Raw genomic sequence first — 27,601 nt, 5'->3', positions numbered from 1 at the left:
TCAATGCTTTTGAATCATTAATCTGAACATTCGAAATCAAATGTACTGTAGGGAAGTGATCAACTAAAATGGCGAATAAAATGTTTCATTCGCTTGGACGAACTTAATCTGATTGATTTCAAATATACCATTGACTAAAACTAAGGACATTTGAAGTGAAATTAAGGACACTTTCCCAAATCATAGAAATTAAGGACATGTCCTTTTAAATAAGGACGGTTGGTAACCCTAATTAATCGAGGTTTCGGTTCGTCGAGTTTGTAGGTTAGCTACGTGGACTATTTTTTTATTCTCGATATACACCCCGACCAGGTGGATTCCCATGTGTGGGAAGCACGATGCGGATAATGTTTGCTTTATGATCCGAAAAGACGTAGCGCAAAATGCGCAGTTCTTATCCACCCGCGTATATTGGGAGTGAGAAGAATCCGGTCTATTCTGGAGGCAGAGCCGGATCTGATAAATGAAATAAAATTGAACGGGTGGCGTTTTTTTGGTTCACTACAGAGTTCAAATCACCCCGGATGATTACAGTGTTCGTCGCATTGTACAAGTCGTATGGTAGCACGTTATTGTAGAAGTTTTCCCGAGCGTAGTAAAGGTAAATAAAAAGTAAAAATCAAGGGTAAAACCTTTGCGTAGCTTCAATCTATGTTCCTCCTAAAAGAGCGGTTACGGCGGCTTCCCGGTGTAATACAATTACTGTCCGCTGCACAATTTTCAGGAGAATTTAACACTCCCTGTTTGGGTTGCCTTTATGATGGTAATCGATCTACCTTAATCCAGCGCACCCAAGCGCATTCAATTTATTCCTCTGCTCGACCTCGCTACAGTTAAATTGCGTGTGAAAGAAAACCTCTGATCTTCATGACAACGACCATCTGCCGATCTCAATCACCATCGAAATCAACCGATATGCTTCGTATGATGATGATCTCACCTCGGATGAAACGAATACCCCGCACGAACAGCCACTCATTCTTCCAATCCATGTTAGAACAACGAGAGCTCAGACGTATACATATGGAGAAGGCCACTGCTTCCGGGTCGACGGGTTGCCTATTAGATATCAACAGCACGTGACGTTAGACACGCGAATGAAGTTTTATAAAAGCCAAGAAACGCAGTTACTGCCACCGGTTCGTTGTCGGATTAACGAAAAAACAGATATGAGCCCTGTTTAAGGCAAGGTCCAATGTATGTGAAGCTTAAGGAGTAATAACGAAGACGTTGCATATTTGATTTCTAGATAAAAAGGTGAAAAGGGTATAACCCAAATGCCAGCCTCTCTGTGTTTACTTTCTCTTTCGATTATTACGGCGTCATCATAAAATATTCCAACATTGTTTCAATAAAATTTATTATTGAATATCGAAAGACTCTGATGTCGTCTAGCATATTATGCTAAGAGTCAAGGAGCAAACGTAAAAGCGGCCTAGTTATTGACGGAAGAGAAAATAAACACAGAGAGGCTTTCATTTGCGATATGGTCTTTTCACATGTTTATCCAGTTTTGTTTACTTTCTCTTCCGTGAATTACTAGGCCGAATTTACATTTTCTCCGTAACTCTTAGCATAATATGCTAGACGACATCAAAGTCTTTTTTTATATTTATCGAAACAATGTCGAAACGTTTAATGATGACGCCATAATAACCGAAAGAGAGTGTAAACACAGAGAGACTCTCATTTGAGTTATGCCCTTTTCACATGTTTATCGAGATTTTACCAAGCAATTTTGTCCGGATTCCGTTCCAGCATAGAGGACCTAACGCGACACTTCTTCTAACCATACCGCGAACGATACACCGTTTATGGTGGTGGACTTCTCCTTTGCTCTCTCGTCATGTAACAATAAAGCTCCAAGGCCAGAGTCAAATTCAACTTGTTGAAGAGTCAGTCAGGCTTTGCCAAAATACGCCTATTGAATTTATTTAATAAGTTTCTTCAGGTTAATAATTACACGATTTGAGATAAGTGATTGAAATCATAATCCAAGTCGTCCCTAGTCGTACTTTTTCTGGTCAAATACAGACATCGACATTCTAAAGCGAAATTGGCTTAATTGCACTGACATACAAATGGTTAACAAAACATTGAGATTCCGAGTCTTTATTCAGAGATTCGGCGAATTTAATCAGGGTATAAGCAAATCACCTAGATATCCGAAGCCAGAAACAATAATGTAAACTAGAATTGAGAAGAGATTCTTCAATCTTCTAGAACAGACTTCTATTTAATCGCGCAGTACATAGCTGAGGCTTTCTTTGTCAACGGAAGGCACATCTTAAATTACATGAAAGTCGAACTGCTCCCACTTTAACCCGAACGAAGGGGCATCGTTGTTTGTAATAAAAAAAAAACAATTTTCAAAATTTTGAGAAATTTGTCAGGATATCGATATTATCAGGAAGATGTTTATAGAATAAAAAACAAAGCTAAACAACCCCAGGAGTCCAGCTCCCGGAAACACTTCGTGAAAATATTTACCTCAACTTCCGCTCCCACTTTTTTCAACGCATAACTTTGGATCAACTATTCACACTATTTCTTCTCCAACCGCATGTTCAGCTCGGCACTGGATAAATCGTTCAAAACCTGCGGCCGCGAAAGATCGTTCATGGCATAACCCGGAAATGGTACCCCGGAGCTGCTTGCTTCGTGTACGTCGTGCAAACTAACCACGTCATAGATCGAACTGAACGTCGCAAACGTCCCGTCGAAGATGTTATTTTCCGATTTAGACGACGTAAGCGAACTGCACGGACTAGTCGACGACGAAGAAGCTGCGTATGGGAACGTATCCAGCAAAAGATGTGATGATTCATCATTGAAGATGATTCGTTGCTGCAGGGGTGATGATATGGACAGCAAGGGAACTTCCGTCTCGTTTTCAATTGCTGGAAGTGTACTAAGCGTAGCGGAGTGCGAAGAGAATGTGGTGGATGTGTCTAAGGTGTTACTACTGTTGTACGGGTAGTCTTCTTCTAAATTCAAGCTATTAATTGTATTACCGCTGCTACTATTATTGAGCACTGAATAGGTACAGTTGACCGGTGGTGCAGCAAGACAATCGACGTCGCAGAACGAGTGTCGAGTTACTACCGTCGTTGATAGATTGTGATAGGACGGCCGGAGAGGCAGCGAGTGCGCTACCTGCGAACTACTATTACCATAATCTACTAACTTCACTCTATTACTATTACTAATACTGACTGAGCTAGTGGGAGTACTATACACGCTAGTGTTACTATTGATTGCGCTGGTTTTCGCGGAAGCTGTACAAGATGAAACGTTACGGGGAGTAGTTGCATTTGTCGTTAGTAGGGAAGTACCAGGTCTAGCGTTGTTACTGGAAAGAGGAACACCTGCGCCAGTAGAGGACGGCGATGACGACACAAACAATGAGTTACCAACAGTGCCCGTGTAGTGAAAGTGATCGGGGACCGTTTTATTACCTGCGGGGTGCGTAGAAGATTGATTGTCTACCAGACTGATGCAGGTTCCGTCTGCTTCCCTCAGCGATAAGCTGGTCAGACCCGTTGAAAGAATATGCACTTCTCTTCCGGAATAATCACCTGAAAAAAGATAGCCAGTTGAGAAGCGTTCAAACTAACCCAAACCAAAACACACCGATTCTATCTGGTGGCATTTCATCATCATGCGACAGCGGACAGACATCGTCATCCAACATCTCATCCGGATCGATAAACGAGTCATCCATGTGAGCATGCTCGTCGTCATCCTCCCCATCGACGTCGTCCACCAGTGATAGACTGTGTGGCGAAGTAGACAGTCCCGTCTGGCTAGAGCAAATGTTCGGATCTACGTAGTATTTTTCCGGATTAGTTTCGTACGGTTCACAGGGTACAATCTTGGCAAAATTGAACTGCGCCGGATTAATATCCTGGGTCATCCATTCAGTCTCCAGCAGATCTTTTATAACGATTCGAGTTTTAGGATTTTTGTCCAACAACGAGAGTAGTACATATTCGAGTTCTTCGCTGATCTCGTGCGGGATTATCAATTCGGATTGCAGTATCTCCTCAACATCTACAAAGGGGTTCTCGAAGAACATTAACACATACAGCGTCACCCCGAGTGCCCACATTTCCAACTCCGGACCGGTGTATCGATTACCGGCAAGGACCTCCGGGCTGCAGTACTCGGTCGTACCGTAAAAGGTGGAAAACAGTTGACCTTCCTGCACAAAAGTAGCCGATCCGAAATCAATCAACTTGATGTGGAAATTATGATCGATGATCACATTCTCGTCCTTGATATCGCGATGCAGAATGTTCAACGAGTGCAGGAATGCCACCGCGTTTGCAATTTGGCGGAAAATGAAGCATGCTAATTTCTCGGTAATCACTGGCCGCCGATCGATAAACTCGAACAGATCCATCCCGGAGCCGTGGATTTCCATCACCACTTGGAAGAACTTTTCGTTCTCAAACCAATCAAACATGTTAACAATATTCGGATGCTTCACGTGCATCAGCAGGTACACTTCCATTGGAATTTCTCGTTTCTCCTCGGTGGTGATCATAAACTGCGGGACAAGTTTATCTTTCAGTATGAATTTCGATATCACCAGTAGTCTGAAAAAAAATACTTATTATGTAAAACATACTATTAAAAAAGACCAGCAACTTACCTGTCGGAATTTCGATAGCTCAGCTTCACGTAACCATACGCTCCCTTCCCGATATGCTTCACCAACGTATAATACTTGCTAAACTCGCCGTGCGTCAGATCTTCATCGCACTGGGACATTCGCGAGGCAGAATTCGGTCGATCCGAGTGCTGAGCTGTCGCCGTATTCTTGATTGCCTGTCCGAGCGAATTGTCAATCGTGCTTGTAATACTGTTGAAGGTCAGCGTTAAATTTTGATGCTTATCCTCATCGTCCATGTTATTGTACGACGAATCCGGATCTCGACTGATCCAAATGCAGTAAACTTTTCTCCCGCATGGAAGCATGTGGTTGGATATGGTATACAGTATATCTATCACGTTGCTATCATAATGGATTGCTTCTCCGCGGTACTTCCCATCGGAATAGATTGATTTGCGCTGACTGGTCGGATTTGAAATAACACCCGCCACCGAATGTCGTTTGTGCTGGTCGGGTGTCGAAGTGACCATATTCTTCGACAGCTCATAAGGCTTCACGTAGCGTGGAGTGGTGGCCGGTGCACTAACCGAGTTCGAGTAATCTCTATTGGTGGAATTTTTCAGCAGACCCGCGTTGATGTCCTCCGTTGTGTACAGTTGTTCCTTCGAGATGCTATTTTCGGTGGAAGAGTTTTTCTCACCACCGCTTAGCATGTCCAAGCTTTTGGATGTATCGTTGACGGGAGTGAGGAGCTCACAGTCGACAAAATTGGCACAGTCTTCTAAGGCGGGTGCCTTCATTAGAATTTCTTTTGTGCTGAGTATAGGCGGACCAGTTGTCGATTGCCCCACCGATTTTAGAGCACTGCAGCTTACTGAATTAGCATAGTTTCGATCATTTTCACTGTCGCTTTCCAGATAGAGCAGATTCTCCGGGACGGAACTAACAACGATCGAACTAAATAAACCGCTGGATTCGTTGGTTTCGCTTGGATGCTGCCTGTCCGTCGGTTGGCAATCGGTAGATAGTGAAATTGACATGGTGCCAGCATTGTTGGCGCTACTGGTGGAGGTCGTTGTGAAATCCAAACATACCTGGAATAAGGGAAGAGTTAAAAATATTAGCAATGTATATAAGTTTTGTGTTTGTGTGCGTATTTTTTTTTTTGACTTGGTGGTAAAGCTTTTACGCTGACCCAACCCACGTTCAGTAGTTAGGCCATACTACCGATTTCGACCGTGTGTCAGACTCTGAGCAGAAAAGAACTCTGAGCCCTACTACACCAAACTCCACCAAGGAGTCCGACATTTGCCGGATCCCTCGGATTCCATTTGAAAAGACTACTTCGGTGGGAGGTTTTGCTCATGCACATGCATGTTGACCAATTGGATGTCGTGATCGATCCAGCGATTCTGGTTGGAGGGTGGCTTCCGGTTCACTGGTGCCGTTGTTGCTTTCGGTGCTACTCGGCGTAGTCTCCGACGGTGGAGCTGGCCTAGCTCGACCGAGAGTTCCCCGACGAATTAATGTCTACTGCAATCGTTGACGGACGCGTTATTCCTGCTTCGATGCTGTCCGGCAGTGTGCCGAAGTTTGTCCAGTGGCTCAGGGTGGAAGATAATGTCCGGTTCACTGATGCTCAGACGATACAAGCCGGCGATGCGCTACAGACTATTTGGAATAGCCCCCGACGGTGGATCTTTCCTACTCCGATGAAGACTTCCCCGGCACTAGAAGATATTCGGAAACCGATGCTACCCGGGTAGACGCCGAGGTCGATTCTGGGTTGAGGATTACTTCCAGTTCGCAGACGCCCCGACGATCATTTCCCGGTGGTACTTCACGATCTATTCGTACTAGTCGTCAACGGTTAGCCTAGCCTTCCGACGTCGAAAATTCTCTCGAAACCGTTATCTGGTTCTGCTGGTCGTTTAGGTGCCGAGATCAATCCTGCGATTCCGCGGGGAGTATGACTTCCAGTTCTCAGGTCGGAGCACCTATTGTCGACGATGCGTGCGCTCAGTCTAGTCCCCGACAGTGGATCTAGTCTACTCCAGTCGCTCCCGGTTGTCTACTTTATCTCTCTTCCGCAGACTAACTTGTCGAGTGTTAAGGTTGGTCCGGCAATTCCAGGTGAAGCGTAACTTCCCGTTCATCAGTGCCTCGACAATCCGAAGCCGTGCACTGCTACGTTGCTGGACGTCTTCTTGCCATCTTCGCTTTAACGCTGACATGATCTGAATGACTGCTCTGGCCACCGCGACCCATTTTTCTTTGTCCGCGCACATTCTTTGGACGATATTGTTCTTGTTAACGTCCTCATAGACAATATTGCTCATTTTAACGTCCTTACCGACAATGGTTCTGATTTCGTTTTGCTCGTGCTCGAATCGCAGGCATTCGAAGACCACTTGCTCAGGTGTTTCCTCTGCATCACCGCATGCGATGCAGAACGACCTATTCAGATACTTCTTGAAACCGCCCTGACCAGACAAGAACTGTGTCATGCGGAAGTTCATTTCACCGTGTGCTCTGTAGACTCACACCGACAGTCATGGAATTTGTCGATGGGTCCATCTACCGTTTACAATGTTATTCCACTGATGTCGCCCCTTGCTTAAGGTATCAGCTCGGGCTCGTTTACGAACTCCTCTCGTGCCTCGATTCCTATAACACTCGCTATCTTCTTCGAGTAGAAGGTTTATGGGAATTGTTCCAGCTATCACGTAGGCTGCCTCTGACGAGATAGTTCGATACGCGCCAGACAACCGTATGGCCATCGTGGTGTTCAGCCGATCTGTGTTCTTCTTTGTCTGCAGTGCCGTCACCCATGCAGTCCTGCGTATCGGAGCACCGATATGGAGACACTCGCCAGTAGTCGCTTTTTGATCGCCGAATTGTTGAGGATGATCCGAGATAGTGCAGAGATCACTTTTACGGCCCTCCCGCATGCGTGGACGATGCTGCTATTAAAGCTTAGTCGGTCGTCTATCATCATTCCCAGTTGTCTAACTTCCCGCTTTGAGTTGATGATACACTCTCCGACCGAAATTCTTGCAGCTGCACTGCCTTTCGGTTGCTTATCAAAACCAGCTCGGTTTTGTGGTGAGCTAACGTCAGCTTCTTCTGGTGCATCCAATCTTCCATAACATCCGTTGCGAGTACTTCTACTTCCTCTAGTAATTCGACGATCACTAGGAGCGCCACGTCGTCCGCAAAACCTTAATCTTAGCACTCCGTCGTACATAGCATTCCAAAGAGTTGGATCGAGTATGGAATCCTGTGGAACGTCCGCTGCTACGGTTACACTTCTTTTTTCCGCGCCAGTTTCGTAGATCTGTTGCCGGTTCTCAAAGTAGCTCCTCAGATTCGTACATCCCTGATCAGCTTCTCGCTGCCAGTCTGTAAGCGGCCTTGCTCGTTGACGTCCCAACTTGTTCGCGAACTACTCGGTCTAGTCTCCGACGATGGACCTGGCCTGCTCCAACGAAGAATTCCTCGGCGAGAGTTCTCCCGAAACCGAGATATCAATTCGACGATGTCAGTGCAGCAGGGCTTCCGGTTTGCTGATGCCCCGACTACTCCGGCAGTTTCCTGGCGGTGATTGCCCTCACGAAACTGTTGCTTGCTGTTCATCACGCCATTTCCGCTGTAAGGCGGTCACGATCTGCGTCACCACGTTGTCGACCACATTCCACGTGTTTAAATCGTTTCGGACATTCAAAAACCACATATTCCATTGCCTCCTCGACTTTCTCACACTCCAGCCACAATGTAAACGTTGCGTGCCCTAATTGATGAAGATACTTCCTGAAGCAGCCGTGGCCCGACAGGAGCTGGGTCAGGTGGAAATTCTCCTCTCCGTGCTTTCTATTGACCCACGTCGACAGCTTTGGGATGAACCGGTACGTAAACCTTCCTGCTGTCTGTACTGTCCCATTCCTGCTGCCACCTCGCCATCGAATCTAATTTTTCCTCACATTACCAGTCAGCGTCGCCAGTTCAACCATCGCCGGAGCGGTCCCCAGCTGAGGTCCACGAAGAAACTCAGAGAATTTTCTGTCGTGACTCAGCCCTCCACGTTTCACCAGTCGGAACAGAAAGGCTACAGAATGTGACGTCGATGATAGACTCCCGCCCGTCTCTCCGAAATGTGCCAACGGAACCTTCATTGCGCCATCGTACTTCTAACTTCGATAGAGCTTTCTGCAGAATACACCGTCTTGTGGTGGTTACTCTACTGCTCCACTGCCCAACCCGGGCATTGAAGTCACCACCAATGACTACCGGTTTTCGGCCGATCAACTACTGGCGTAACTGCTCCACTATCCACCTTGGAGGAGTGTAACAGCTGCACACGAAAACGGCGTTAATTTTGGCGATCACGAAGCCATCGTATGATCGTTCTACCACTTCTTGAATAGAGAATCGGCCAATAACTTGTAGCGCAGCCGTTCCCGTTCTATCCGCCACCTAAACACCATTATTAGGCTCAGCAATCAAAGCGGCGTCATACATAGTTTCTGTCGTAGACTGCCACAACAGTTGCCACCCATCTGATGGTCGTTTTCGTCCTTTGGAGTGCAACGCATGTGCTTTGGTGCAGTTTCTCGCACGATGGCCAGTCTCCCCGCAATCTCCATCCTGGATCTATCCGGGTCTTTCTAAGTCCTTTTCCGTGTCGTTATCTTCGGCAGTTTGAGCTTCTCCGCGCACCTACCTATTGGACTCGCGTAGTCTTCCGTCGAGGTTCTTGCCCTCTTTGGTATCATGGAAACTGCCGTGAATTGGCGTGGGTTGGTTACATCGTTTTTTAAACTATATATAATTCGTAAAATAAACCAACTCTCTATAGCATGCTGTAATTATGCCAAATTACCAGTAGTAGACTTATCAAAATGTCAAATGTACGTCATGCTAAATGTTTCGTATCGAAGGGAGGGACGAACTTGTACCGAAAGCCGAATTCCAAACGACCGTAATTAACCGCGAGTACCTTTTGCGAATATTAATTTTGAAGCAGTATAAAAACGCGACCGAACGTTACTGTACCAATTCTTTTTATTATATGTTTGTTCAAATAAAAATGTTCACATGAAATCATTGTCTTCCGGTAAACGACATTGTATGGGAAAAAGTAGACAGGTTATACGCAAGGGGTCGACGTATCTATGAGCACTAACATCCACCCCGCTTTGAGGCAACGGCTCAATCAGGAAGTGAACAAAGCTTCTGGACTGAACGCCGATACTCCGATTTGCCTCTACGAAAAGTGACGTTGCATACTAGTCCTTGTTTATCCGGATGAACTGCTACAATTCGCGCTAGCTCCCAAGCTGATGGTGGGCTACTATCGTTCATCACTAGTACCAATTGCCCAGACTTCAAGTTGCCCTGATTCATTTTCCACTTTCCTCTTAGCGGCAACGTGGCAGTGTACTCATCATTCCAACGCACTATGGGTCACAGGGGCGTTTTTTGGTACAAAAATCAATATCTTCCAAACCGTTCATTTTAGAGAAATTATACCTGAGAGAATATTTGTGGGAATAAAATTGGCTTTCTTTTAAAGTAAAATGTAACTAAGGTGGTCCTCTCGAACATTCTTTTCGAAAAATTATTTTTCGAACGAAATGGTATAGCAAGGTACTTACTTCAGCAAAGTTGTAGAAAAATATTTTTCAAGAAACATTTTCAAATGCATCAAAGTTATAGCACTATCGGTTTTCATGTTATAATTATTTTTATTCTTTAACTTAGGGTGTTTCTGAAAGTCAGTTTTTTAACTATAACTTTTTAAGTAGTTAGTCTATCTTAATTCTCTCTATGAAGCAATTTTATTACTTTTCATTGCGCATATTTTTGCTGAAGAATGTGAATCGATATCATTTTTCGTTATCGAGTTACGATCATTTTTTTAAATAAAAATGATAGTTTTCAATGACCTCTAACTCAGAAGGTTGCAAAAAGTAGCAGCTAAATTTGTACTCTTTCGAAAATGCATAAAAAATACTATCAAACATCTCGAAATCACCTTTGGCTTTTTTGTCCTTCGATGTCATATATAAACAACAACACCGCGAGTCGAGACAGTTTAGTTGGTATCAATCCCATTCATGTATCGAATCGCAGTAGCCGACGACTGCTTTGATGAACGCGTGTAGTGCTTTGTATTATTAATTCCGTTAAAATGAATAAAAGAAAATCATTCGATCTCTGGAAAGTGACCAAAGGTGAAAATAGAAATAAAATAAAGGCTGGGTTTGAGAAAATTATGAGATCATTTGATGTGGGAGAAAATGAAAAAAAGAATTTCGCTCGGAATGCAAAAGCTGTAGCAATTAAAACATGTAAAAGGTTTGATCAATTTTGGAAAGACAGTCATCAAATTGAGACGAAAGTGCTCGATAAAAATTCGAAATATTTTGAGAAGCTGTTAACAGTTCCAAAAAAATGCACTTCCTCCTAAACCAGCATTCACACAAATTCGTCGCTTACTCAGAACAGAATGAAGGGTAATCCTTAATTCATTCGCTTTTTAAAGTAACATGCTCTACATTTTATACTGTTTATATAATGTTCAAAATAATAGGCCGTCCAAAAAAACGGAGTGCATGAATTGTGCTTTAAAAGGAAAAGGAAACTTAATTTTTGGGAAAAGAAACCCGATTCAGATAACTATAGCGACGACGATGCTGATGATGTTGATGATTGTGATTATAATAATTATGATGATGTCGATTATAATAAAACAGTTATGTAGAATAGTAAAATAAATATCTGCCTGAGCCTAACGTTTTCAATATTTGTGTACATGTATTTGACAAGCTCAAAAAATCATTTAAAACTCGACTTTTTGATCTAGTAAAGCAGTTGCTAAATGGCGATGACCAGGCCATTAACCCATTCATGCCCATGTTGTTTGTGGACAACAACGTTTTTAAACAGCTATAACTTTTGATTGAGGCGAGATTTGCTCACAAAAACAAGTAAGGCTCATTAATGGGATTGTTGCCTTTAATTTGAGTATTAACAGTTACAAGGATCAGCTCTAGAACTGAAGTTATTGCAATTAGTCTGATTGGATTCCGATGGAGCAGTGCTGCCAGGGACAGTTTACGTTGACGACGGAAAATGATTTTTTTCATATATCTTCGTTATGGTGCAATATTACTGAAAATTGATAAAACTTATCAATTTAGACTGTCGTTGGCTACGTTTTCTACGTAATTGGACTATTGTAATTATTCTAGGAGAATTGCATTGAGCATTACAAGGTAAAAATTGACCAGCTTCTAGCACTGCCATTGAAGCACCTATCTTTATGAAAATAGGCTTTTCGTGTTTCTTGACCCAACCGTTTTCAAGGAAAAATAGTTTTGAAACCCTACATGCACTAGAAAAAAGTTGGGCATGAAAGGGTTAAAAACAGCCGTAAGCTGATGTCATTTGATCATAATGTTGATGTCAACATTTTTCGCTGAAGGATAGAAAAGCAAAAGTTGATTTTGAGATACTTTATAGTATTTTTGATGCACTTTCGAAAAAATTCAAATTTAGCTGCTACTTTTTGCAACCTTCTGAGTTGGAGGTCATTGAAAACTATCATTTTTAATTAAAAAAAATGATCGTAACTCGATAACGAAAAATGATATCGATTCACATTCTTCGGCAAAAATATGTGCAATGAAAAGTACTAAAATTGCTTCATAGAGAGTATTAAGATAGACTAACTACTTAAAAAGTTATAGTTAAAAAACTGACTTTTTCAGAAACACCCTAGGTTAAAGAAGAAAAATAATTATAGCATGGAAACCGATAATGCTATAACTTTGATGCATTTGAAAATGTTACTTGAAAAATATTTTCCTACAACTTTGCTGAAGTAAGTACCTTGCTACACCATTTAGTTCGAAAAATATTTTTTCGAAAAAAATGTTCGAGAGGACCACCCTAGTTACATTTTACTTTAAAAGAAAGCCAATTTAATTTCCAAAAATATTCTCTCAGACAAAATTTCTCTAAAATGAACGGTTTGGAAGTTATTGATTTTTGTACCGAAAAACCGCCCTTGTGACCCATAGTGCAACGTTTCCAAAACTTCTCTGTATACCGTTGTACTCTTTGCAATCGTTCGAGCTGATTCATGTTAAGATGAGTGTGATCTGGTTCAGGCTGTAGATTTAGCGGTTCCCAACTAAAAAATCTTCGGTGTAAACGCTTCGGGGCTATCACGGCATGAAGAGATAGAACAGAGGGTCTCGAATTGAGACAAGTCTCCACTTGACACAATACCGTCGACAACTCCTCATACGTAAGTTTCTCATTACCTACGATCGGTCGAATCAACTTCTTGGCGCTTTTAACTGCCGCTTCCCATATGCCACCTTGATGTGGACTTGCGGGTGGAATGCATCGCCAACGATTTCCGAGATTCACGAAGAAATGCTCCTTTTGTTTAGCATGTTTGGTAACAACGTCATAGATTTCCTGCAGCTGTCGATCGGCACCTACCAGATTCGTGCCGTTATCTGACCATACTTCGCTACAATATCCGCGACGTGCGATCATTCTCTTGAATGTTCCCAAAAAGGTATAAGTGGTTAGATCTCCTTCAACTTCCAGCTTGAAAGGCAAACAAAAACGACAATATATCCCTTCATACATCGTGCTCCTCGCGTAATGCTGCAATGTACCATTATTGGGCCAGCATAATCCACCCCCACGTGAGCGAATGGGCGACATTCTGTCACTCGAGTTACTGGCAAACTTCCCATCAACTATTTTGCTGTCAGCGCCTTGCGACGACAACACATCATACACTGTGGGGCCGTTTTCCTTTCTGACTAGTGGATCCTTGCGATGACTATCGCCAAAACGTACTTTGAGGAAATAGTAAAGATTTTTATTTAACATATCATTTAAATACTAGAGTTAGTAAAACTTAAACTAGCGTTAGCAGTAAATACATATAATGTTGGTCCCGCCCATATGGCGGGCCCTCTCTTTTCTTCTTCAGCTACACTAGAAGAACTCATACCTTCTTCAGGCAAAGAAAGGCGTTTACTTTAATGATTTGTATTCGCGTCGTTTTGGTGCGTCTGTATGTGCTTCAGTCCCCTGAATAGATTGTGATAGCACTTACGTACCTCCAGTGTCTCTTCATCGTGTGTATTATCCTGGTACGTCTCGGCTCCATGTGAGGGAATCTTCAGATAGCCAAGCAGGCCCTGTCCACCAAAGCGGATGATTGATAATCTCCAGCGGGGATATGCCTCGAGAAGCACGATCCGCCGGATTTTCCTTTGATGTGACGTGTGCCCAGTACCTTCTAGGCAGTATATCTAGGATCGAAAATGTTCTATTTGCTATGTAAGTGTTCCATTTTCGAGGGTGGGCGGATAACCACTGCAAAACAATCGTAGAATCTGTCCAAGCATACTGTTCGATCTGGAATCTCTCTAATGGTTCTGCAACGTTTCTCATGAGTTTTGCCAACGGTTCAGCTGCATTGAGCTCTAGACGTAGTATGGAGATTTGTCGCACGGGAGCTACCTTCACTGTTAGTTGCTGTCCGTTGACCTGAGGTATACCGCAGCTACGAATGCATCCTAAGAAGCGTCTGAAAAACCGTGCAGCTGAATGCGGCCGTTGTAATTAGGTGCCCAGCTGAGTATCTTAATTTGCTCAAGCAGGTTTTCCTTCACTTCGCTCCACGCCTCTCCGATGGTGGGGGTAGCGCATCATGCCAGTTGAGATCGTAGTGCCAACATTTGTGGTAGAGAATTTTGACTCGGAAGTTGTTTCGCCTCACCCACCGAATCTGCACCTGATGTTAAGTCGTCGACGTAGGTATGCTTTACGATCTGCTCTACTGCTTCTGGATATTTCGGCTCGAAAGTCTCAGCCGCCTTGTGCAGTGCAGCCATCGCTAGGAACCCGGAGTTCTTCAGTCCGTAGGTAACGGTAAGAAGACGAAAATGTTGAATGGGCTGATCAGGTGAATCTCGCTATACAATACGCATGTAATAGGTGTCGTCATGATGTACCAATACCTGACATTACATCTTTTCGATGCCGACGACTTCTGGGTTGACGCGAGTCACTACCAGTGAAGCGTTGCTGCGTCTCAACCCAAGAAGCCTGACGCAAGCCTCTGTAATGAGCGATACCTGTGAACCACAGTCCACGAGAATTCGTACATCGTGCAGTTTTCCGTCGCAACCTTTCACTCGTCCCACCACTGCAGGCAGCAGTGTAAATTCATATTTATCTCCTAACATCTGCGCCGTGTTCACGTGGTACCGTACCAGTATCCCGATTGGGGTGATTCTGTTCCGGTTCCTTTTCCGCCCTTTTACATCCTGTGTGCACAACAAGGTGTGATGACGTTGCTTGCAATCAGTAGAGCAACAAGCAGACTTAGACTGGCATCTCTTCGTTGTGTGGGAAGAGCGGAAACAGTTGAAGTACAGCTTTGATGTTTGTGCTAACTCTTTGCGGGCCGCTACATCCATTTCTTTGAACCGGTCACAGTGATAGATTGGATGATCCTTCGAACATTTAGCGCACGTGAGGCATTGGTGAGGAAGGATTACACCTTTTCACCATCGTGCGCCATTGGATATTCCTTTTAAACGATATCTCCTTGGCTTGTTCGCTTCGTGAGGGCTAAGCACGTCTCAAACACATCGCAGTTTGTTAACGTTGGGTTATCGACATCAATTATCTTCTGTGCCCACAAAGACCGAGTTTCCTTGTCAACTTTCTCTAGCAATAAGTGGATAAGCCACGGAACTCTCGATTCAAACTCGTTTCCAAGAGCCTTGAGCTGTCGTATCACATCGTCGGAGGTGGCCACCATTTTTTTATTAATCCGAGTGCAGTTGACGTTGATGGTTGATCGATGAACTCTCGAACCAGAGCAAACACCGTATACTTCTTCTTATTATAATGCGCTTCCAATGTCTCCCAGTCTTCCTTGTAATTGGCGTCACTGATGGGAAACGAACTGACCATTTTCTTCGCCTCGCGATCCAAGTACGACAACAAATACTGCATTTTGAGCGAGTTATTTAGATCCGTTCTGCTGTGGATCGTGCTCACGAACAAATCCTTGAATCAGAGGCGATGCGTGGTTCCACCGTCAACCTGTTAAATATACCACAAAGACCCTGAAAACATCATAATCATCTCTAGGACCAATGAAAGACGTTCATCGACGAGTTTTTCTGTACGCAAGAGCTGAGCAAAACAAATTTGTTGTTAAAACTCACCGATGAATTGTCAAACAAACAAAGAATGCTTAAAAGAACAAAAAGTACACTGAAAGAATATATTCGTAAATGTGCTACGAATAGGTTTCGTGCGGTAAACTTTCGTAAAATATACGAATTTTTCGTACATATGATGAATGATTCGTATTTTTACGTAAACGTTTCAATTTTCATTACGATTTTTTGTAACAACCACGAAACGACTTTCGTAGGCTTATTACATTTCATTATTCAAACGAATTGTTTGATAAAATACACGATCGTCTTTATATTTACGAGCATCTTTCGAACATTTTTTTTTTCGAAGAATCCCCAAAATAAATATGCACCAAAAATTCGTATCGCTGAACGAATTTATTTGTAAATCTGCTAAAAATAGATCAGATGCTGCCATTTCGTGAACTACCTAAATACACGGCGACTTGATGAACGAAAATTTTCGTAATCTTAAATGTTTAGTGTACATTGCACGAAATTCACCATAGAAAACGAGACTACGTAATTTCGTAAATACTTATAAATAATGGTATGATATGAGATAACTTGAAATGTAGAAGCTTATGTTCCACACACCAAGAAATAATCGCCTGTGTAAGAAAGATTGAAATATTTGTCAACCAGTTAAAAATTCTTTCAAATGATACAGAAATTTGAATGTTCCTCATGCAATTCATTGAATTCAGAAAAAAAATATTTTTCTCGTAAAATATCGTAGGCATGACATATTGAACATCAACCCGTTCATTATTACAATAAAACGCAAGTTCATTCGAACAACCCCTGGTTTGAGTTTACGTCCATTTTACACTCTCGCCCAGTCAAACCCATTCCGGAACCAGTTCTGATTTTTGAATGGAGTCAGTATGGATTCCAACTCAAATGCAACAACCGATTCCGACTCAATCGGTTTCGGAATCGGTTGTTGCATTTGAGCTGAAATCTTTACTGACTCCATTCAGGACTCCGAATCAAATTCTGAATGGTATAACAAGACACTAGACAAGAGAAGAAGCCATCGCCCATGACACTTACGCTGCTGTTTCACGCATCGCTCATACAGCTGATTTGTTCAGAGCATGCGGTGAGTATGAGATGCGTGCATGTTTGAGGTTGGTCATGGGAAAACAGAAATTTTTTTGAAATTTACTCGCTTGATATGATAGATTGGTTTATCGTTCGGATCAAATTGTCGAACTTCAAGGTTTAAAGATAATCATTTTCAGTTAAAGTAATTTTCGTGCTGCTGCTAATGTTAATTTTAACTGAAGATTCAGTTAAAATTAACATTAGTCAGATTTTGCTTACCTGTTAAATGAACAGGTTGAACGTACCGACGCGTCGCCTCTGCCTTGAATGAGTGCCAATTTGTTATGATTAGACACTTGGCCAGTAGCCGATGCCGCTGTGGGTTGAATTTGATGCATTATCAAGGCTTGCTGTGTTTCTACAAGCGCTCTGATCGCATCCCATAGGTTATTGACCGATTCTCCAGTTCTGACACTGCAGCTGGACATACGATCTTGTTTCTTATCCAGATACGCTGTGTAGATACCCTTTATCTGGAAGTAAATTTCATCAAACTGCAGCCGGTAATTTAAAACCGATGCAACATCTTTCAAATTGCTGGTGCATTCTTCGATGATCGTCGTCTGTATCCTGTCGAAGTTTCCAGCAAGTTCTGCGAGCTTGTTCCTCCACTCGTGCATCTCGTCGAATTAAGGATTCCGGGTGCCAAGCGATTCTGTGACGGACAACTCCTATTTTGCTTTTGCGAAAGCAACCTTCCTCTTCACCCATAACTTCTCCAGTTCACTTCTACCCATTACAATCGGACGCGAAGGACCAATGTTTCGTATCGAAGGGGGAGGGACGAATTTGGGCCGAAAACCGACTTCCACACGACCACAATTAACCGCGAGTACTTTTTGCGAATTTCTGTTTCGAAGACCCGATCGAACGTTACTGTACAAATTAATTTTATTTTATGTTCGTTCACTTGAAATCAGTCTTCCCATGAACACCGACAAGTTTGCACCCGTGTACAAAATTTCGTGCACGCGTTCAACCTCAAACATGCACCGAACCCAAGCGAACGATGTGCAAACTTAGGTTTAAACACCGTGTGCATACATAAGAAAGGCACACACAAAACAGAATGAGTCAATGCTAGTGATGATGGGTGAGAGAAAGAGAAAACTAGTATCAAGAACCTGTGTGTACGAACACCGCGTACGTACATCGGGTTCGGTTGTGCAGACGAACATGTGCTCGTGTTTTGGTACGTATTAGCGCGTTCGAGTTTGCACACGAAATGATGGTGTAGGATGAGCACAGAACTAGAGCGAACATAATGTTCGATGTTCATTTGGGAAGACTGCTTGAAATCATTGTCTTCCGGTAAACGATATTGTATGGCAAAATATAGACAGGTTATGCGCCCAGGGGAGGACGCACCGATGATCACCAACACTAAGCGTCCATTATTCTCTACGACTTTATGCCAAATGGTTCGTTTCTCTGGTAAAAAGAATGAGGCAGTCACAACGGGTTTGGTTCCGAGGTGAAAATAGATGTATGACGACACGAGGCTTTCGACGATTTTATATATCTTAGAACACTAATGGCATGTGATAGTCTATCTACATCCTGAATTCCGCAAGGAAGTCACCTCGGCCCAGTAATATCTATACTGCATAATTTCTTCAAAGTGAACTGGGCAGTTTCAGTATTTGGCATGATCTGAAAATAATGGTTTCTTAACCCAGGCAAATTCTCAATCGTCCGGTTTGGACGGAAACGTTATCCGATCCAGTTCAATTACCGTCTGTTCGACTCGAGTATTTCAGAACATTCTCACGTCAAGGAACTTGGAGTCATCTTGGGTTCGGCACTAACGTCCAAACCACATGCTTCATATATTGTGGACAAGGCATCAAGACTGCTAAGGTTCATCTTCCGAATAGCAAAAAACTTCAGGGACGTATACTGCCGCTATACGCATAATTGTCCCATGTGTATAGGGAATACCATAGCACAAGGGACAGTTATGCGTATAGCGGCAGTATACTGTCTTAAACACGTATATGGCACCCCCATCCCATTTGTATAGAACTGACATAAGTTAACATCTCAGCGGGCACACACATTGTGGGCCCCACCGACAGTTCAAATTGTTTTGCTAGTTTTGCTCGAAGCTCGATTTTCACTAGTCAGATACCGACTCAATTTTTAGACATTTGCTAAAAAGCGAAAATATTGGATAGCTTATTGAAGAAATGTGTTGTTTTGGACATGCCGGTAAATAACAAAAACTTAACACCATGGTGCACAAACAAATTAAACGAACTCGACTATCACAAAATTGTGTCGAATGACATTGATTCTGTTTTATTGTGGATCGACCCTAATGCGACGTTTTAGATGTTGGCATAGAAATCATGGCGGCGTAGCAGATACCTGGTCTTAAATCGCTTTATTGTGCGTTGGTTCTGCTGTTTGGAATCCGTGCAACCAGAACGGGATTTGCAGAATCGAGGCTTTCCAACGCCGGTTCATACGCTTTGCCCCTCGGCATCTTTCATGGCGAAACAGATTCCAACTGTCGAGCTATGAAACCCGTTGCCACTTAAATTGACCTCGATACACTCAACATTCAGAGGGACTGCTCTAGAGTCCATATTGTCTCGCACTTACTCTACGCCAAAGTGAATTGCTCTACAATTCTAGAACGCCTGAATTTTCAATCCTGTATTCGAACACGACGTACTAACTCTCTTCTGCGACTTCCACTTCCACTGGACTAGAAATACGACTGAAAATATGTTTTTTGTCTATACTTAAATGTAATGCAACTAGGCTAAGAACCACCATTGGGGCCAAGGGGTCTGTTGGTGTTGATATAACAAATAAACAAATAACGTTACTAACGTTATATTAACATGACGGGGCTGGAAGTCTGATAAAGCTCAACAAAGAACAGCAGAATGGGCATGTAGTGCGAATATAGAAAGAGATGCCAGTTAAAATTGTATTCAGCAGAGAACCTGGAAGAGGTCGTCGATTTCGTTGTTTTTTGTGCAATCTAGGAAGATGCACGAGCGTATAAGGTCACTGGAGCTGGCGGCACAAGATTGAGTAACCTGAATGTATGAAATACATTCGATCGTGATTCCGAACCCGGATGACGATGATGATAAGTACATACGTTGTATGTGCGCTGGAAAACCCGTGAAACGAATTCCTGCTGCCGCTACTGATTTCATAACAAATGAGTTTTTTTAAATTTTGTCTCACGTTCTGAAGCTTTAACAAATTAATGGGTAGTATGCCCCAATTTTTGATCAAACTGGTTCAAATTACGTAATTGTTTGTAAAGTCTCCCAACAGAATACTTCTAGTTCTGAGGAAGCGAATTCTTTGGCCGATAATGTTGTTCACTTCATATAATTACTGCATTTTGAATGCCAGAGCGGTTGTGTCCTATGCACAACCCTCTTTTTGACAGTTAACCTTCCGGAAGTCGCGCCAGTGCACTGAGTGCACGCTGCTCTGAAAATCTAGCGAAATCGTCTTAGCGCACCAGCGGCTGCTCGTTCAGTGGGATATTTGCGCGACTTCCGGAGGGTTAATCAAGAAACTTTTTAATTAAGCAATTACCCTGAATGTCAATATAAACAAACTCAGATACTCACCTTCCTCGATTCCACCACAGGACTACTTAGGCCTTCCGAGGCGCACTTCATACTGTTGATAGCGTTGTTGATGAATTCGTCCTTGTTCTCGAAATCCACGTGATCCGTTTCCGTCTCCGACTCGTCGTTGTCCAACGAAGACAGCGTCGCATTACGGCTACGATTCATAAACCCCAAATAGTCGCACTCCTGTCCGAAGTTAGGCAAAATCTTCGTGATATGTTCCCCAATGATCTTATTCTGCGGAAAACCAAACATCAGCATCGAAAAATGATGATTACACGACTCGATGATGGAGTTCTCGTCGATCACAATTAGCCCGGACAGATTCGTAAACACCCAGATAGTGATCACGAACAGATGGTTCGGATTCGATAGCCCGCTATCGGTGGTATCCGTACCCGAGTCGTGGTGAGAGATCATCAAACAGAGCGGGAAGGCAACACCCTCCGCTGTTTTCCCAGTCGCCTTTTGCTTCCGGATGTGCTTGGCAATCATGCTGTTGTCGGCATCCGGTAACTGAATCGCCGGAATCAACAAACTAACATCCATTCCGCTAAATTTCTCCAGGGAATCCAGTTGAAACAGTAACAGAGCTTCATAGTCACCGGAAATCACGTAACCACTTTTGTCGACCAAAAGCTGTGCAATTCGCCTTTCCACCGGTTCCGCCACGGCAAGACACCGTGTTTCGTTATCGATCTGTCGTACCCAAAGTGAAACCGCTACATTGTCTCCAGATTTCGTGCACAGTTCCACAACCTTCCCGCTGAGTATAATCACAGTTCCATCCTCGCTATTCAGTTGCCCTTCTGCCAACGCAGAAACGTGCATTTTGTTCTTATTCGGCAGCAGATTTGCAAACTGCATCTCACACAACTCCTTCGAATTGTATCCCAGCAAGTCACAAGCATTTCTATTGACTATCAAAATCCGGGACGTCTTAGCATCAATCGTAAAAACCGCCTTATTTGGATTGATTCCACTTTTTGGCAGATGGCCAATCGATTCCGATGCCGAGGCAACGTAGGAATTATTGTACGGTGAACTGACGCCTTGTGAGACGCATCCTTTGGGGCGAAACGCCGAAAAGCGCAATCCGTTAGCACCGTCTACACGAACACGATCCATCGGTGTCGCTGCTTCTGAGCGTTGGTGTTTACCACCGGTTGCAACTGCTGGAGGTGCTCGATGAAGTCGAAGAGGCGTGTTCAGCAGAAAGTGAGCATTATTACGGCGTTCACGGGTGTTTGCGATACGCGGAAAACTTTGATTAACTTCGAACGAGCTTCGGAAAAAGCTACGCCAGTCGGAGTCCGTTTCCGAATTGGAAAGTTGAAGAGTTCTGAAAACAATGACTTTATGATATCTTATTAGTTGTTAGTTAGAATTCCTCACTCACCTGAGCTTATTCAGCGGGGTAAACACACTGCTCGGTTTCAACCCACCTCTCGTCCCACCGTATGGCGGAGGAGTTTTACAATCAGCAGGTCGACGACTTCTGAAAGGAACTCGCTTTTTGCTAGTGGTACATATCACTCGAGCCCGCTGGCCACTTGTGTTGAAGTGATGTACGTTCTGCCTTCTTTCAGGTGAACCCGGATGATTTAACTTAAAAGATGAATAATTGTCGATTCCCGCACTTCCAGCGGTAGATGTGAGCGGATTTTGCTTCCAACTGACGGTCGACTTTGTTGGTGTTTTGAAACGAAAACTGCTGTCGGATGCGTTTGTGCTGATGGATTTTACACGGGAAGGGATAAAATTATCGAGTATTTAGTAACTACTACCAAAAACTACTATGCTTGGAAACATTTGAAGACCACTTCTATACATTTTCCTCGGCGTAACACTTGACTATTTAGGAAAATGTACATACCACTGGAAATGAATGATGGAAAAATGGGGACACAAAGATCTGCCACTGGATTGGATTTTGACAGGAATATTCGAAAATCGATACCCATTAGAAGTATGCAAGTGACCATTGCGCATGTTTCCTTGTTTTGGCGCGGATCGGATATTTTTGTTAGAATTTTAGAGCCAAACTGTTAATATTTAATAGCTAACATAAATTTGAAACAATAGATCATACCTTTCCATTTTGATCGATAAACCTCAAACGGCTCGTTTAAATCACAAGTAGCCGACGCTCGCTAACACAAGATTTATTCCACAAAACGAAAGCAATGAAATTTCAATCAACTAATGTTTAGTAAAATGTCATTCGTAATAGTATTATTCGTGGCATTTAAAACTGGACTCCATGAAAGTGCGATTTTTCTTATAAAAGTGCGCTTTTACATTGAATCGTTTTCATGTATGAGGCGCACTTATTCCTCGTTGGATAATACATAAGTGCGTAGTAGAAACCAAGACGATTCAATGTTAAAGCGCAGTTCTATTGGCGTTTCCGCACTTTCAGTCGCACTTATTATGTGCGCAATGCGCTATAATAAAAACTTGATGAAATTGTTTAAAAAATAATGTTAAAAACACTAATCACAAAAAATCGCTAGCCGGTTGATCGAACTCTGAGTCCCAATCCCAACGATTCTTTTGTTTCGATTTTGACAGCACGGTGGGTGGATTCAAAAATGTAGGAACAAAACATTCCGAGAGGAACGCATGGAAAATTGGCAGGGTGGGATCACCGATGTTGGCGCTCGATATTTGAAATGTTATAAAGGTAGTGGAATTTTTCTAAAATATAACTGGCTCGAACAGAAATTTACAATAGTATTTACCCTACAAGCGATCATGGAACAATAGATATTATGGTTGATAGTCTTTCAGCATTGTTCGACACAGAGTTCACGCTGTATATTTACAATAATACTGCAGGTAACAAATTTTACTATCCTGCGAAAAAATGATACAGTAAATTTAAACTACACTGAGAAAAATTATATGGTATCTGTGACCAGACTTTCGTGGTTGTTTTAACTATTCGTCAATATAGCAGTAATGACCATGAGATCGGTAATACTAAACTTCTGTATCGTGAAAAATACTAACAAAATCGATTATCGCTTAACTATACTGTTGTTATTTATGACAATTTGAACATGCTCACTCCAACAATATCTACCTTGCAAAGACTGACAATGGTATAGTTAGAAGTACTATTAAAATTAAAGTAAAAATGAAAATATGAGCATGGTAAACATCTTGAAAATAACCAGTGTCATTGTTATAACTACTTTTCGTATGATTGTTCTCTGCACAATATAGTAATAAGTAGTAAACACTGAATATATAGTTATTACAAGAATGTGAAGGTTGAAATAATCATATACACCGTTTATGTGGACATGAGCCTTGTTGTAAGCACCTTTTGCGTACAGTGAATTTCAACTGACGATGCTTTGTATTACTAACAACCATAAAACTTGTCTATGTTTGCATTCCCATTATGTATACCTACATTATGTAGCCATTACAGTGAAAAATTGTGAACTTAGCATACGAGCTTGTTTTTTGACGCACTTTTTTATTTTAATTTTTTAACTATTGCAGTAATATTATTTCTGTGATATAACTGGGATGTGATATAACTGATATAGTGAAAAGCCAGCCAGAAAAATAATTACAGGGTAAGAATGAGCGTAACACTAGCCTTACAAATGGTCTGTTCCAAGGTCTGACACTGAGAATCGATTTCTAAGTCTTACGAAACAGAAGGTTATGTTCCGCAACGTGTTTGCTTTACTAGATGCAGTAAGTACTTCAATTTAATTTAATAACGACGTCTTAAAATCATAAAAGTTTCGATGTTTTTAGTTAACCGTAAAGGCAGGAAATACAAGGACGATTTGGTTGCCGAAACGATTATTTTTAATAAATAATGTATGTATGTCATTAATAAGCTAAGAGACGCTTTCCAAAAGCTACATTGGCTAGAACTTTTTTAAATCTTTATCATCCATCTAATTGTATTGGCTCCTAGGGGCAGATCACTCTAAGAATGTATAACAAATTTGCATCAAATTAGAAAAAATGCATTTAATTTCCATTTTTGCATCAGCTTTGCACTCCCTCGCAGAAAAGTTTGTTTAACAAACGTCCTACGTTGATCCACTTTGTTCGACATTTTGTTAAATGTAGGGCTAGTTTTTCTGTAGGGTTTTGACGTCTTACACGCAACGCAAACAACATTGCACGCAACGCAAAATACATTATGAATTTCTATTTTGATGGAAATAAATGCATTTAATTTCGCTGATTTTTAAAAATGCATCACAAGTGATCTGCCCCTAGATTGGCTCGCGTCATTTTCAAAATAACAACGATATCCCTTTTTGTAATAAATACGCAAAAATATCAAAATCTCAATGTTTTAGTTAATACAAACAGACCTTAATAGTCAGTATGACTATGCTTATCGTTATACCAAGCGTTCCATAATGGTCATTCATACCACAGAGTGATCAATTTGACTACTATGCGTGATGCATGGTAAAACCACAGAGAACAGACGTCCATCTTTAGCATTCAACTTGTGTAAAATCTCTAACGGTTTCGAAGGTAGTTGGGATATCCAAACTAGGTGCGCTACTGTCGTCATGTTTTTTTGTGGCTGAGTTCGACAAAATTGACAGCGGTTAAATCTCTATCCAGTCAAACTAGTCCGGAACCGGTTCGGACTTCCAGCAGCTCAAATGCATCAACCGATAGAGTCGGAATCGGTTGCTTTCTTTGAGCAAGATTCCATACGGAATCCTTTCAGGATTTCGAACCGGTTCCGGAATGGATTTGACCGATAGTTGGGATAGGTTGGTGTGGCGGCGCTAATGTTTATCGTATATTAATTCAAATGTTTACACACGTTTTTCAAATATTTTTGTTCGATCATGGATGTCTGTTCTCTGTGGTAAAACATTTCATTATTCTGATTTAGTTACAATAAACAGATCCAGGTCAAAATAACTATGCATATTGTTAAGCATGCCACTTATAATGGTCATGCTTACAATAGCAATGTTCAATAGTACTACCCAAGTAACCAATAAGCATTATAACGTAGCCTAATATCTGCTTTTGATCCACATATAAAGCTGTCCTATAAAGCCGTGAAGCCCTAAATACTTATTTAATGCTGATATTATGCCAGAAAAGGCGAAATACAGTGCTATTACTGTGCAGAGATTGACAGCTCGTTTCTGCAGTACTAATGCTATTATATAGCAAAAGCATACAAATGTCAAATTTGAAAGCCTTATATTGGCACTACTAATGCTATTAAAAAGCTTCAGTTGGTTGTCATTGTCCGCCATGGTTTTAAAACCATTTCTTATGTTTCCTACATTACAGCAAAAAGGAAAAATTTTAAAATAAAATATTCTGTTTAAAATCGTAATTGACTCTGTTCTAATGCATTGTAATGAATATTCTTAATGGGTTTTCGTTCTCACATGATATGAATGTTTACGAAAATTACCTTTAGTAAGTCTCGAACTGAGGTACCTTGCCTCGTCCGTCACGGTAAGTGCGCTGCGTTTGCTTCCTGGACTATATTGCATATGTTCGATTGAAATGAAATATGCCGAATATAATCTTCAAGAAGAGTTGCATAACAAATAAACCCACAGCATTACAATAGCATTATATCAGCTTTTTATTTGCTCTATAATGGCATTAAATGCACTTGTAAAGCTTACATGCTTTAAAGATCCTTGAAGCATGTAGGCGTTATATCAGCTTTATATACGCATATAGAGCAAGCTATAATGCTATATGTCGGCTGTGCAGTTATGCATTATTGATGCTAATATAGAGCTTTATTGCGTTGTTAATGCTGTAATGGAGTTTCAATGCAACATTAGTGCAAATGTATAGCCAATATAGTGCAATGGCTTAATGCTTATGGTTACTTGGGTATTATGGTCCAAAGCTTTAATATAGTGAATTCGAACATGGATATAGTTTAAGTGATCTGATGCTATAGTCGGTTAAAAACCATTATACTCATGAAATCGAATTAACCCCCTCTTATGGTAAATGTTACCACATAATTTTTCTTAGTGTACATTTTATTATTTCTGAGAAAAAAAACGTATGGAAAAACTTTAATTTTTTTATGTTAGGATACATAACCAGCCCCTTTTTTACTGTAGAAGTCGAGTTTACTTTAAATATTACTCGATATTACTGTATTGATAACGTCATTTCGCAATGTTCCAGTCTATATGGTGGCTCTATGCAAATCATTGGTATAGTTTGATTCCCTCTAGCTATAAAACTGTCAGCCAATTTAAACAATTGAAATAGTTCACCTAAAGTACTTTTAATGTTGTTGAAATGTTCGGTGTCGGTTGGTCTGGTTCCATCATGAAGATAATCCGACCAATAAGCTATTTCCGGATTTTTTTCATCCGCGTATGACCAAGACCATGGCATCGTTTTTTGGCGTCCTAGTCGAAGTTAAGTTGGTGTTTGGTTGTTCATAACAAGCATTATGTATGTACACAGGTATGTACATGGAAATAGCCCACTAATACCACAATAAAACAGAAGATGTGAGATTTTAATTTTCATTCAATTTCGAAATGGAATTTATAAATTAACAGCAGAAACTAATTCTCAGACGATCTTTCGAAAGCGACACAGAAAGCCTAAGAGAAGAGAAGACAATCGCGTAGCCAATTTGATCCAGTCCTAACCTCAATATTGAACCAGCTTCTGATTGGTTGTTTTGCCAGTCCAGAGCGTTCATAATATTTTCTAACGGGATGAAAAACAGTGCTGCTGAATTTATTTTGGCTACTTTTCATACACATGCACATTTCATGCAAATTGAATAAATAACCCGAAAGACGATAAAACTACGTGTATTGTTAAGAGAGACACGAATAAACATAAAATTCAATTTTTAAATGCAGCTAGTATTGTTAATTCTTGACAGAGGATCGATATTTGAGGTACAATTATTTTCAGCAATTATGAATAACATGTAAATGGAATCTGGCAATGATGGATGCTTGTTGTCTTTAGAATTACGACAGGGCCTGGTAGAT

General features: G+C 41.7%; 1 protein-coding gene across 2 annotated transcripts in view; it reads right to left on the bottom strand.

The window, feature by feature from the left end:
- The window catches only part of LOC131689096 (PAS domain-containing serine/threonine-protein kinase), a 32,205-nt gene extending 9,385 nt beyond the window's left edge, over window positions 1-22,820 (bottom strand). For both annotated transcript variants that reach the window (XM_058973904.1, XM_058973905.1), the window contains exons 1-6: window positions 22,681-22,820; window positions 21,988-22,320; window positions 20,586-21,930; window positions 4,658-5,712; window positions 3,634-4,601; window positions 3,459-3,578 (exon numbers count right to left, since the gene is read on the bottom strand). In XM_058973904.1, coding sequence (XP_058829887.1) covers window positions 3,459-3,578; window positions 3,634-4,601; window positions 4,658-5,712; window positions 20,586-21,930; window positions 21,988-22,320; window positions 22,681-22,688 — 3,829 coding nt within the window. In that variant the 5' untranslated portion in view covers window positions 22,689-22,820. The remainder of the gene's footprint in view (window positions 1-3,458; window positions 3,579-3,633; window positions 4,602-4,657; window positions 5,713-20,585; window positions 21,931-21,987; window positions 22,321-22,680) is intronic.
- Window positions 22,821-27,601: the final 4,781 nt, after the last annotated feature.

The sequence above is a fragment of the Topomyia yanbarensis genome, chromosome 3, assembly GCF_030247195.1.
Source record: "Topomyia yanbarensis strain Yona2022 chromosome 3, ASM3024719v1, whole genome shotgun sequence".
NCBI lineage: Eukaryota > Metazoa > Arthropoda > Insecta > Diptera > Culicidae > Topomyia > Topomyia yanbarensis.
This window is presented reverse-complemented; position numbering and strand designations above follow the sequence as displayed.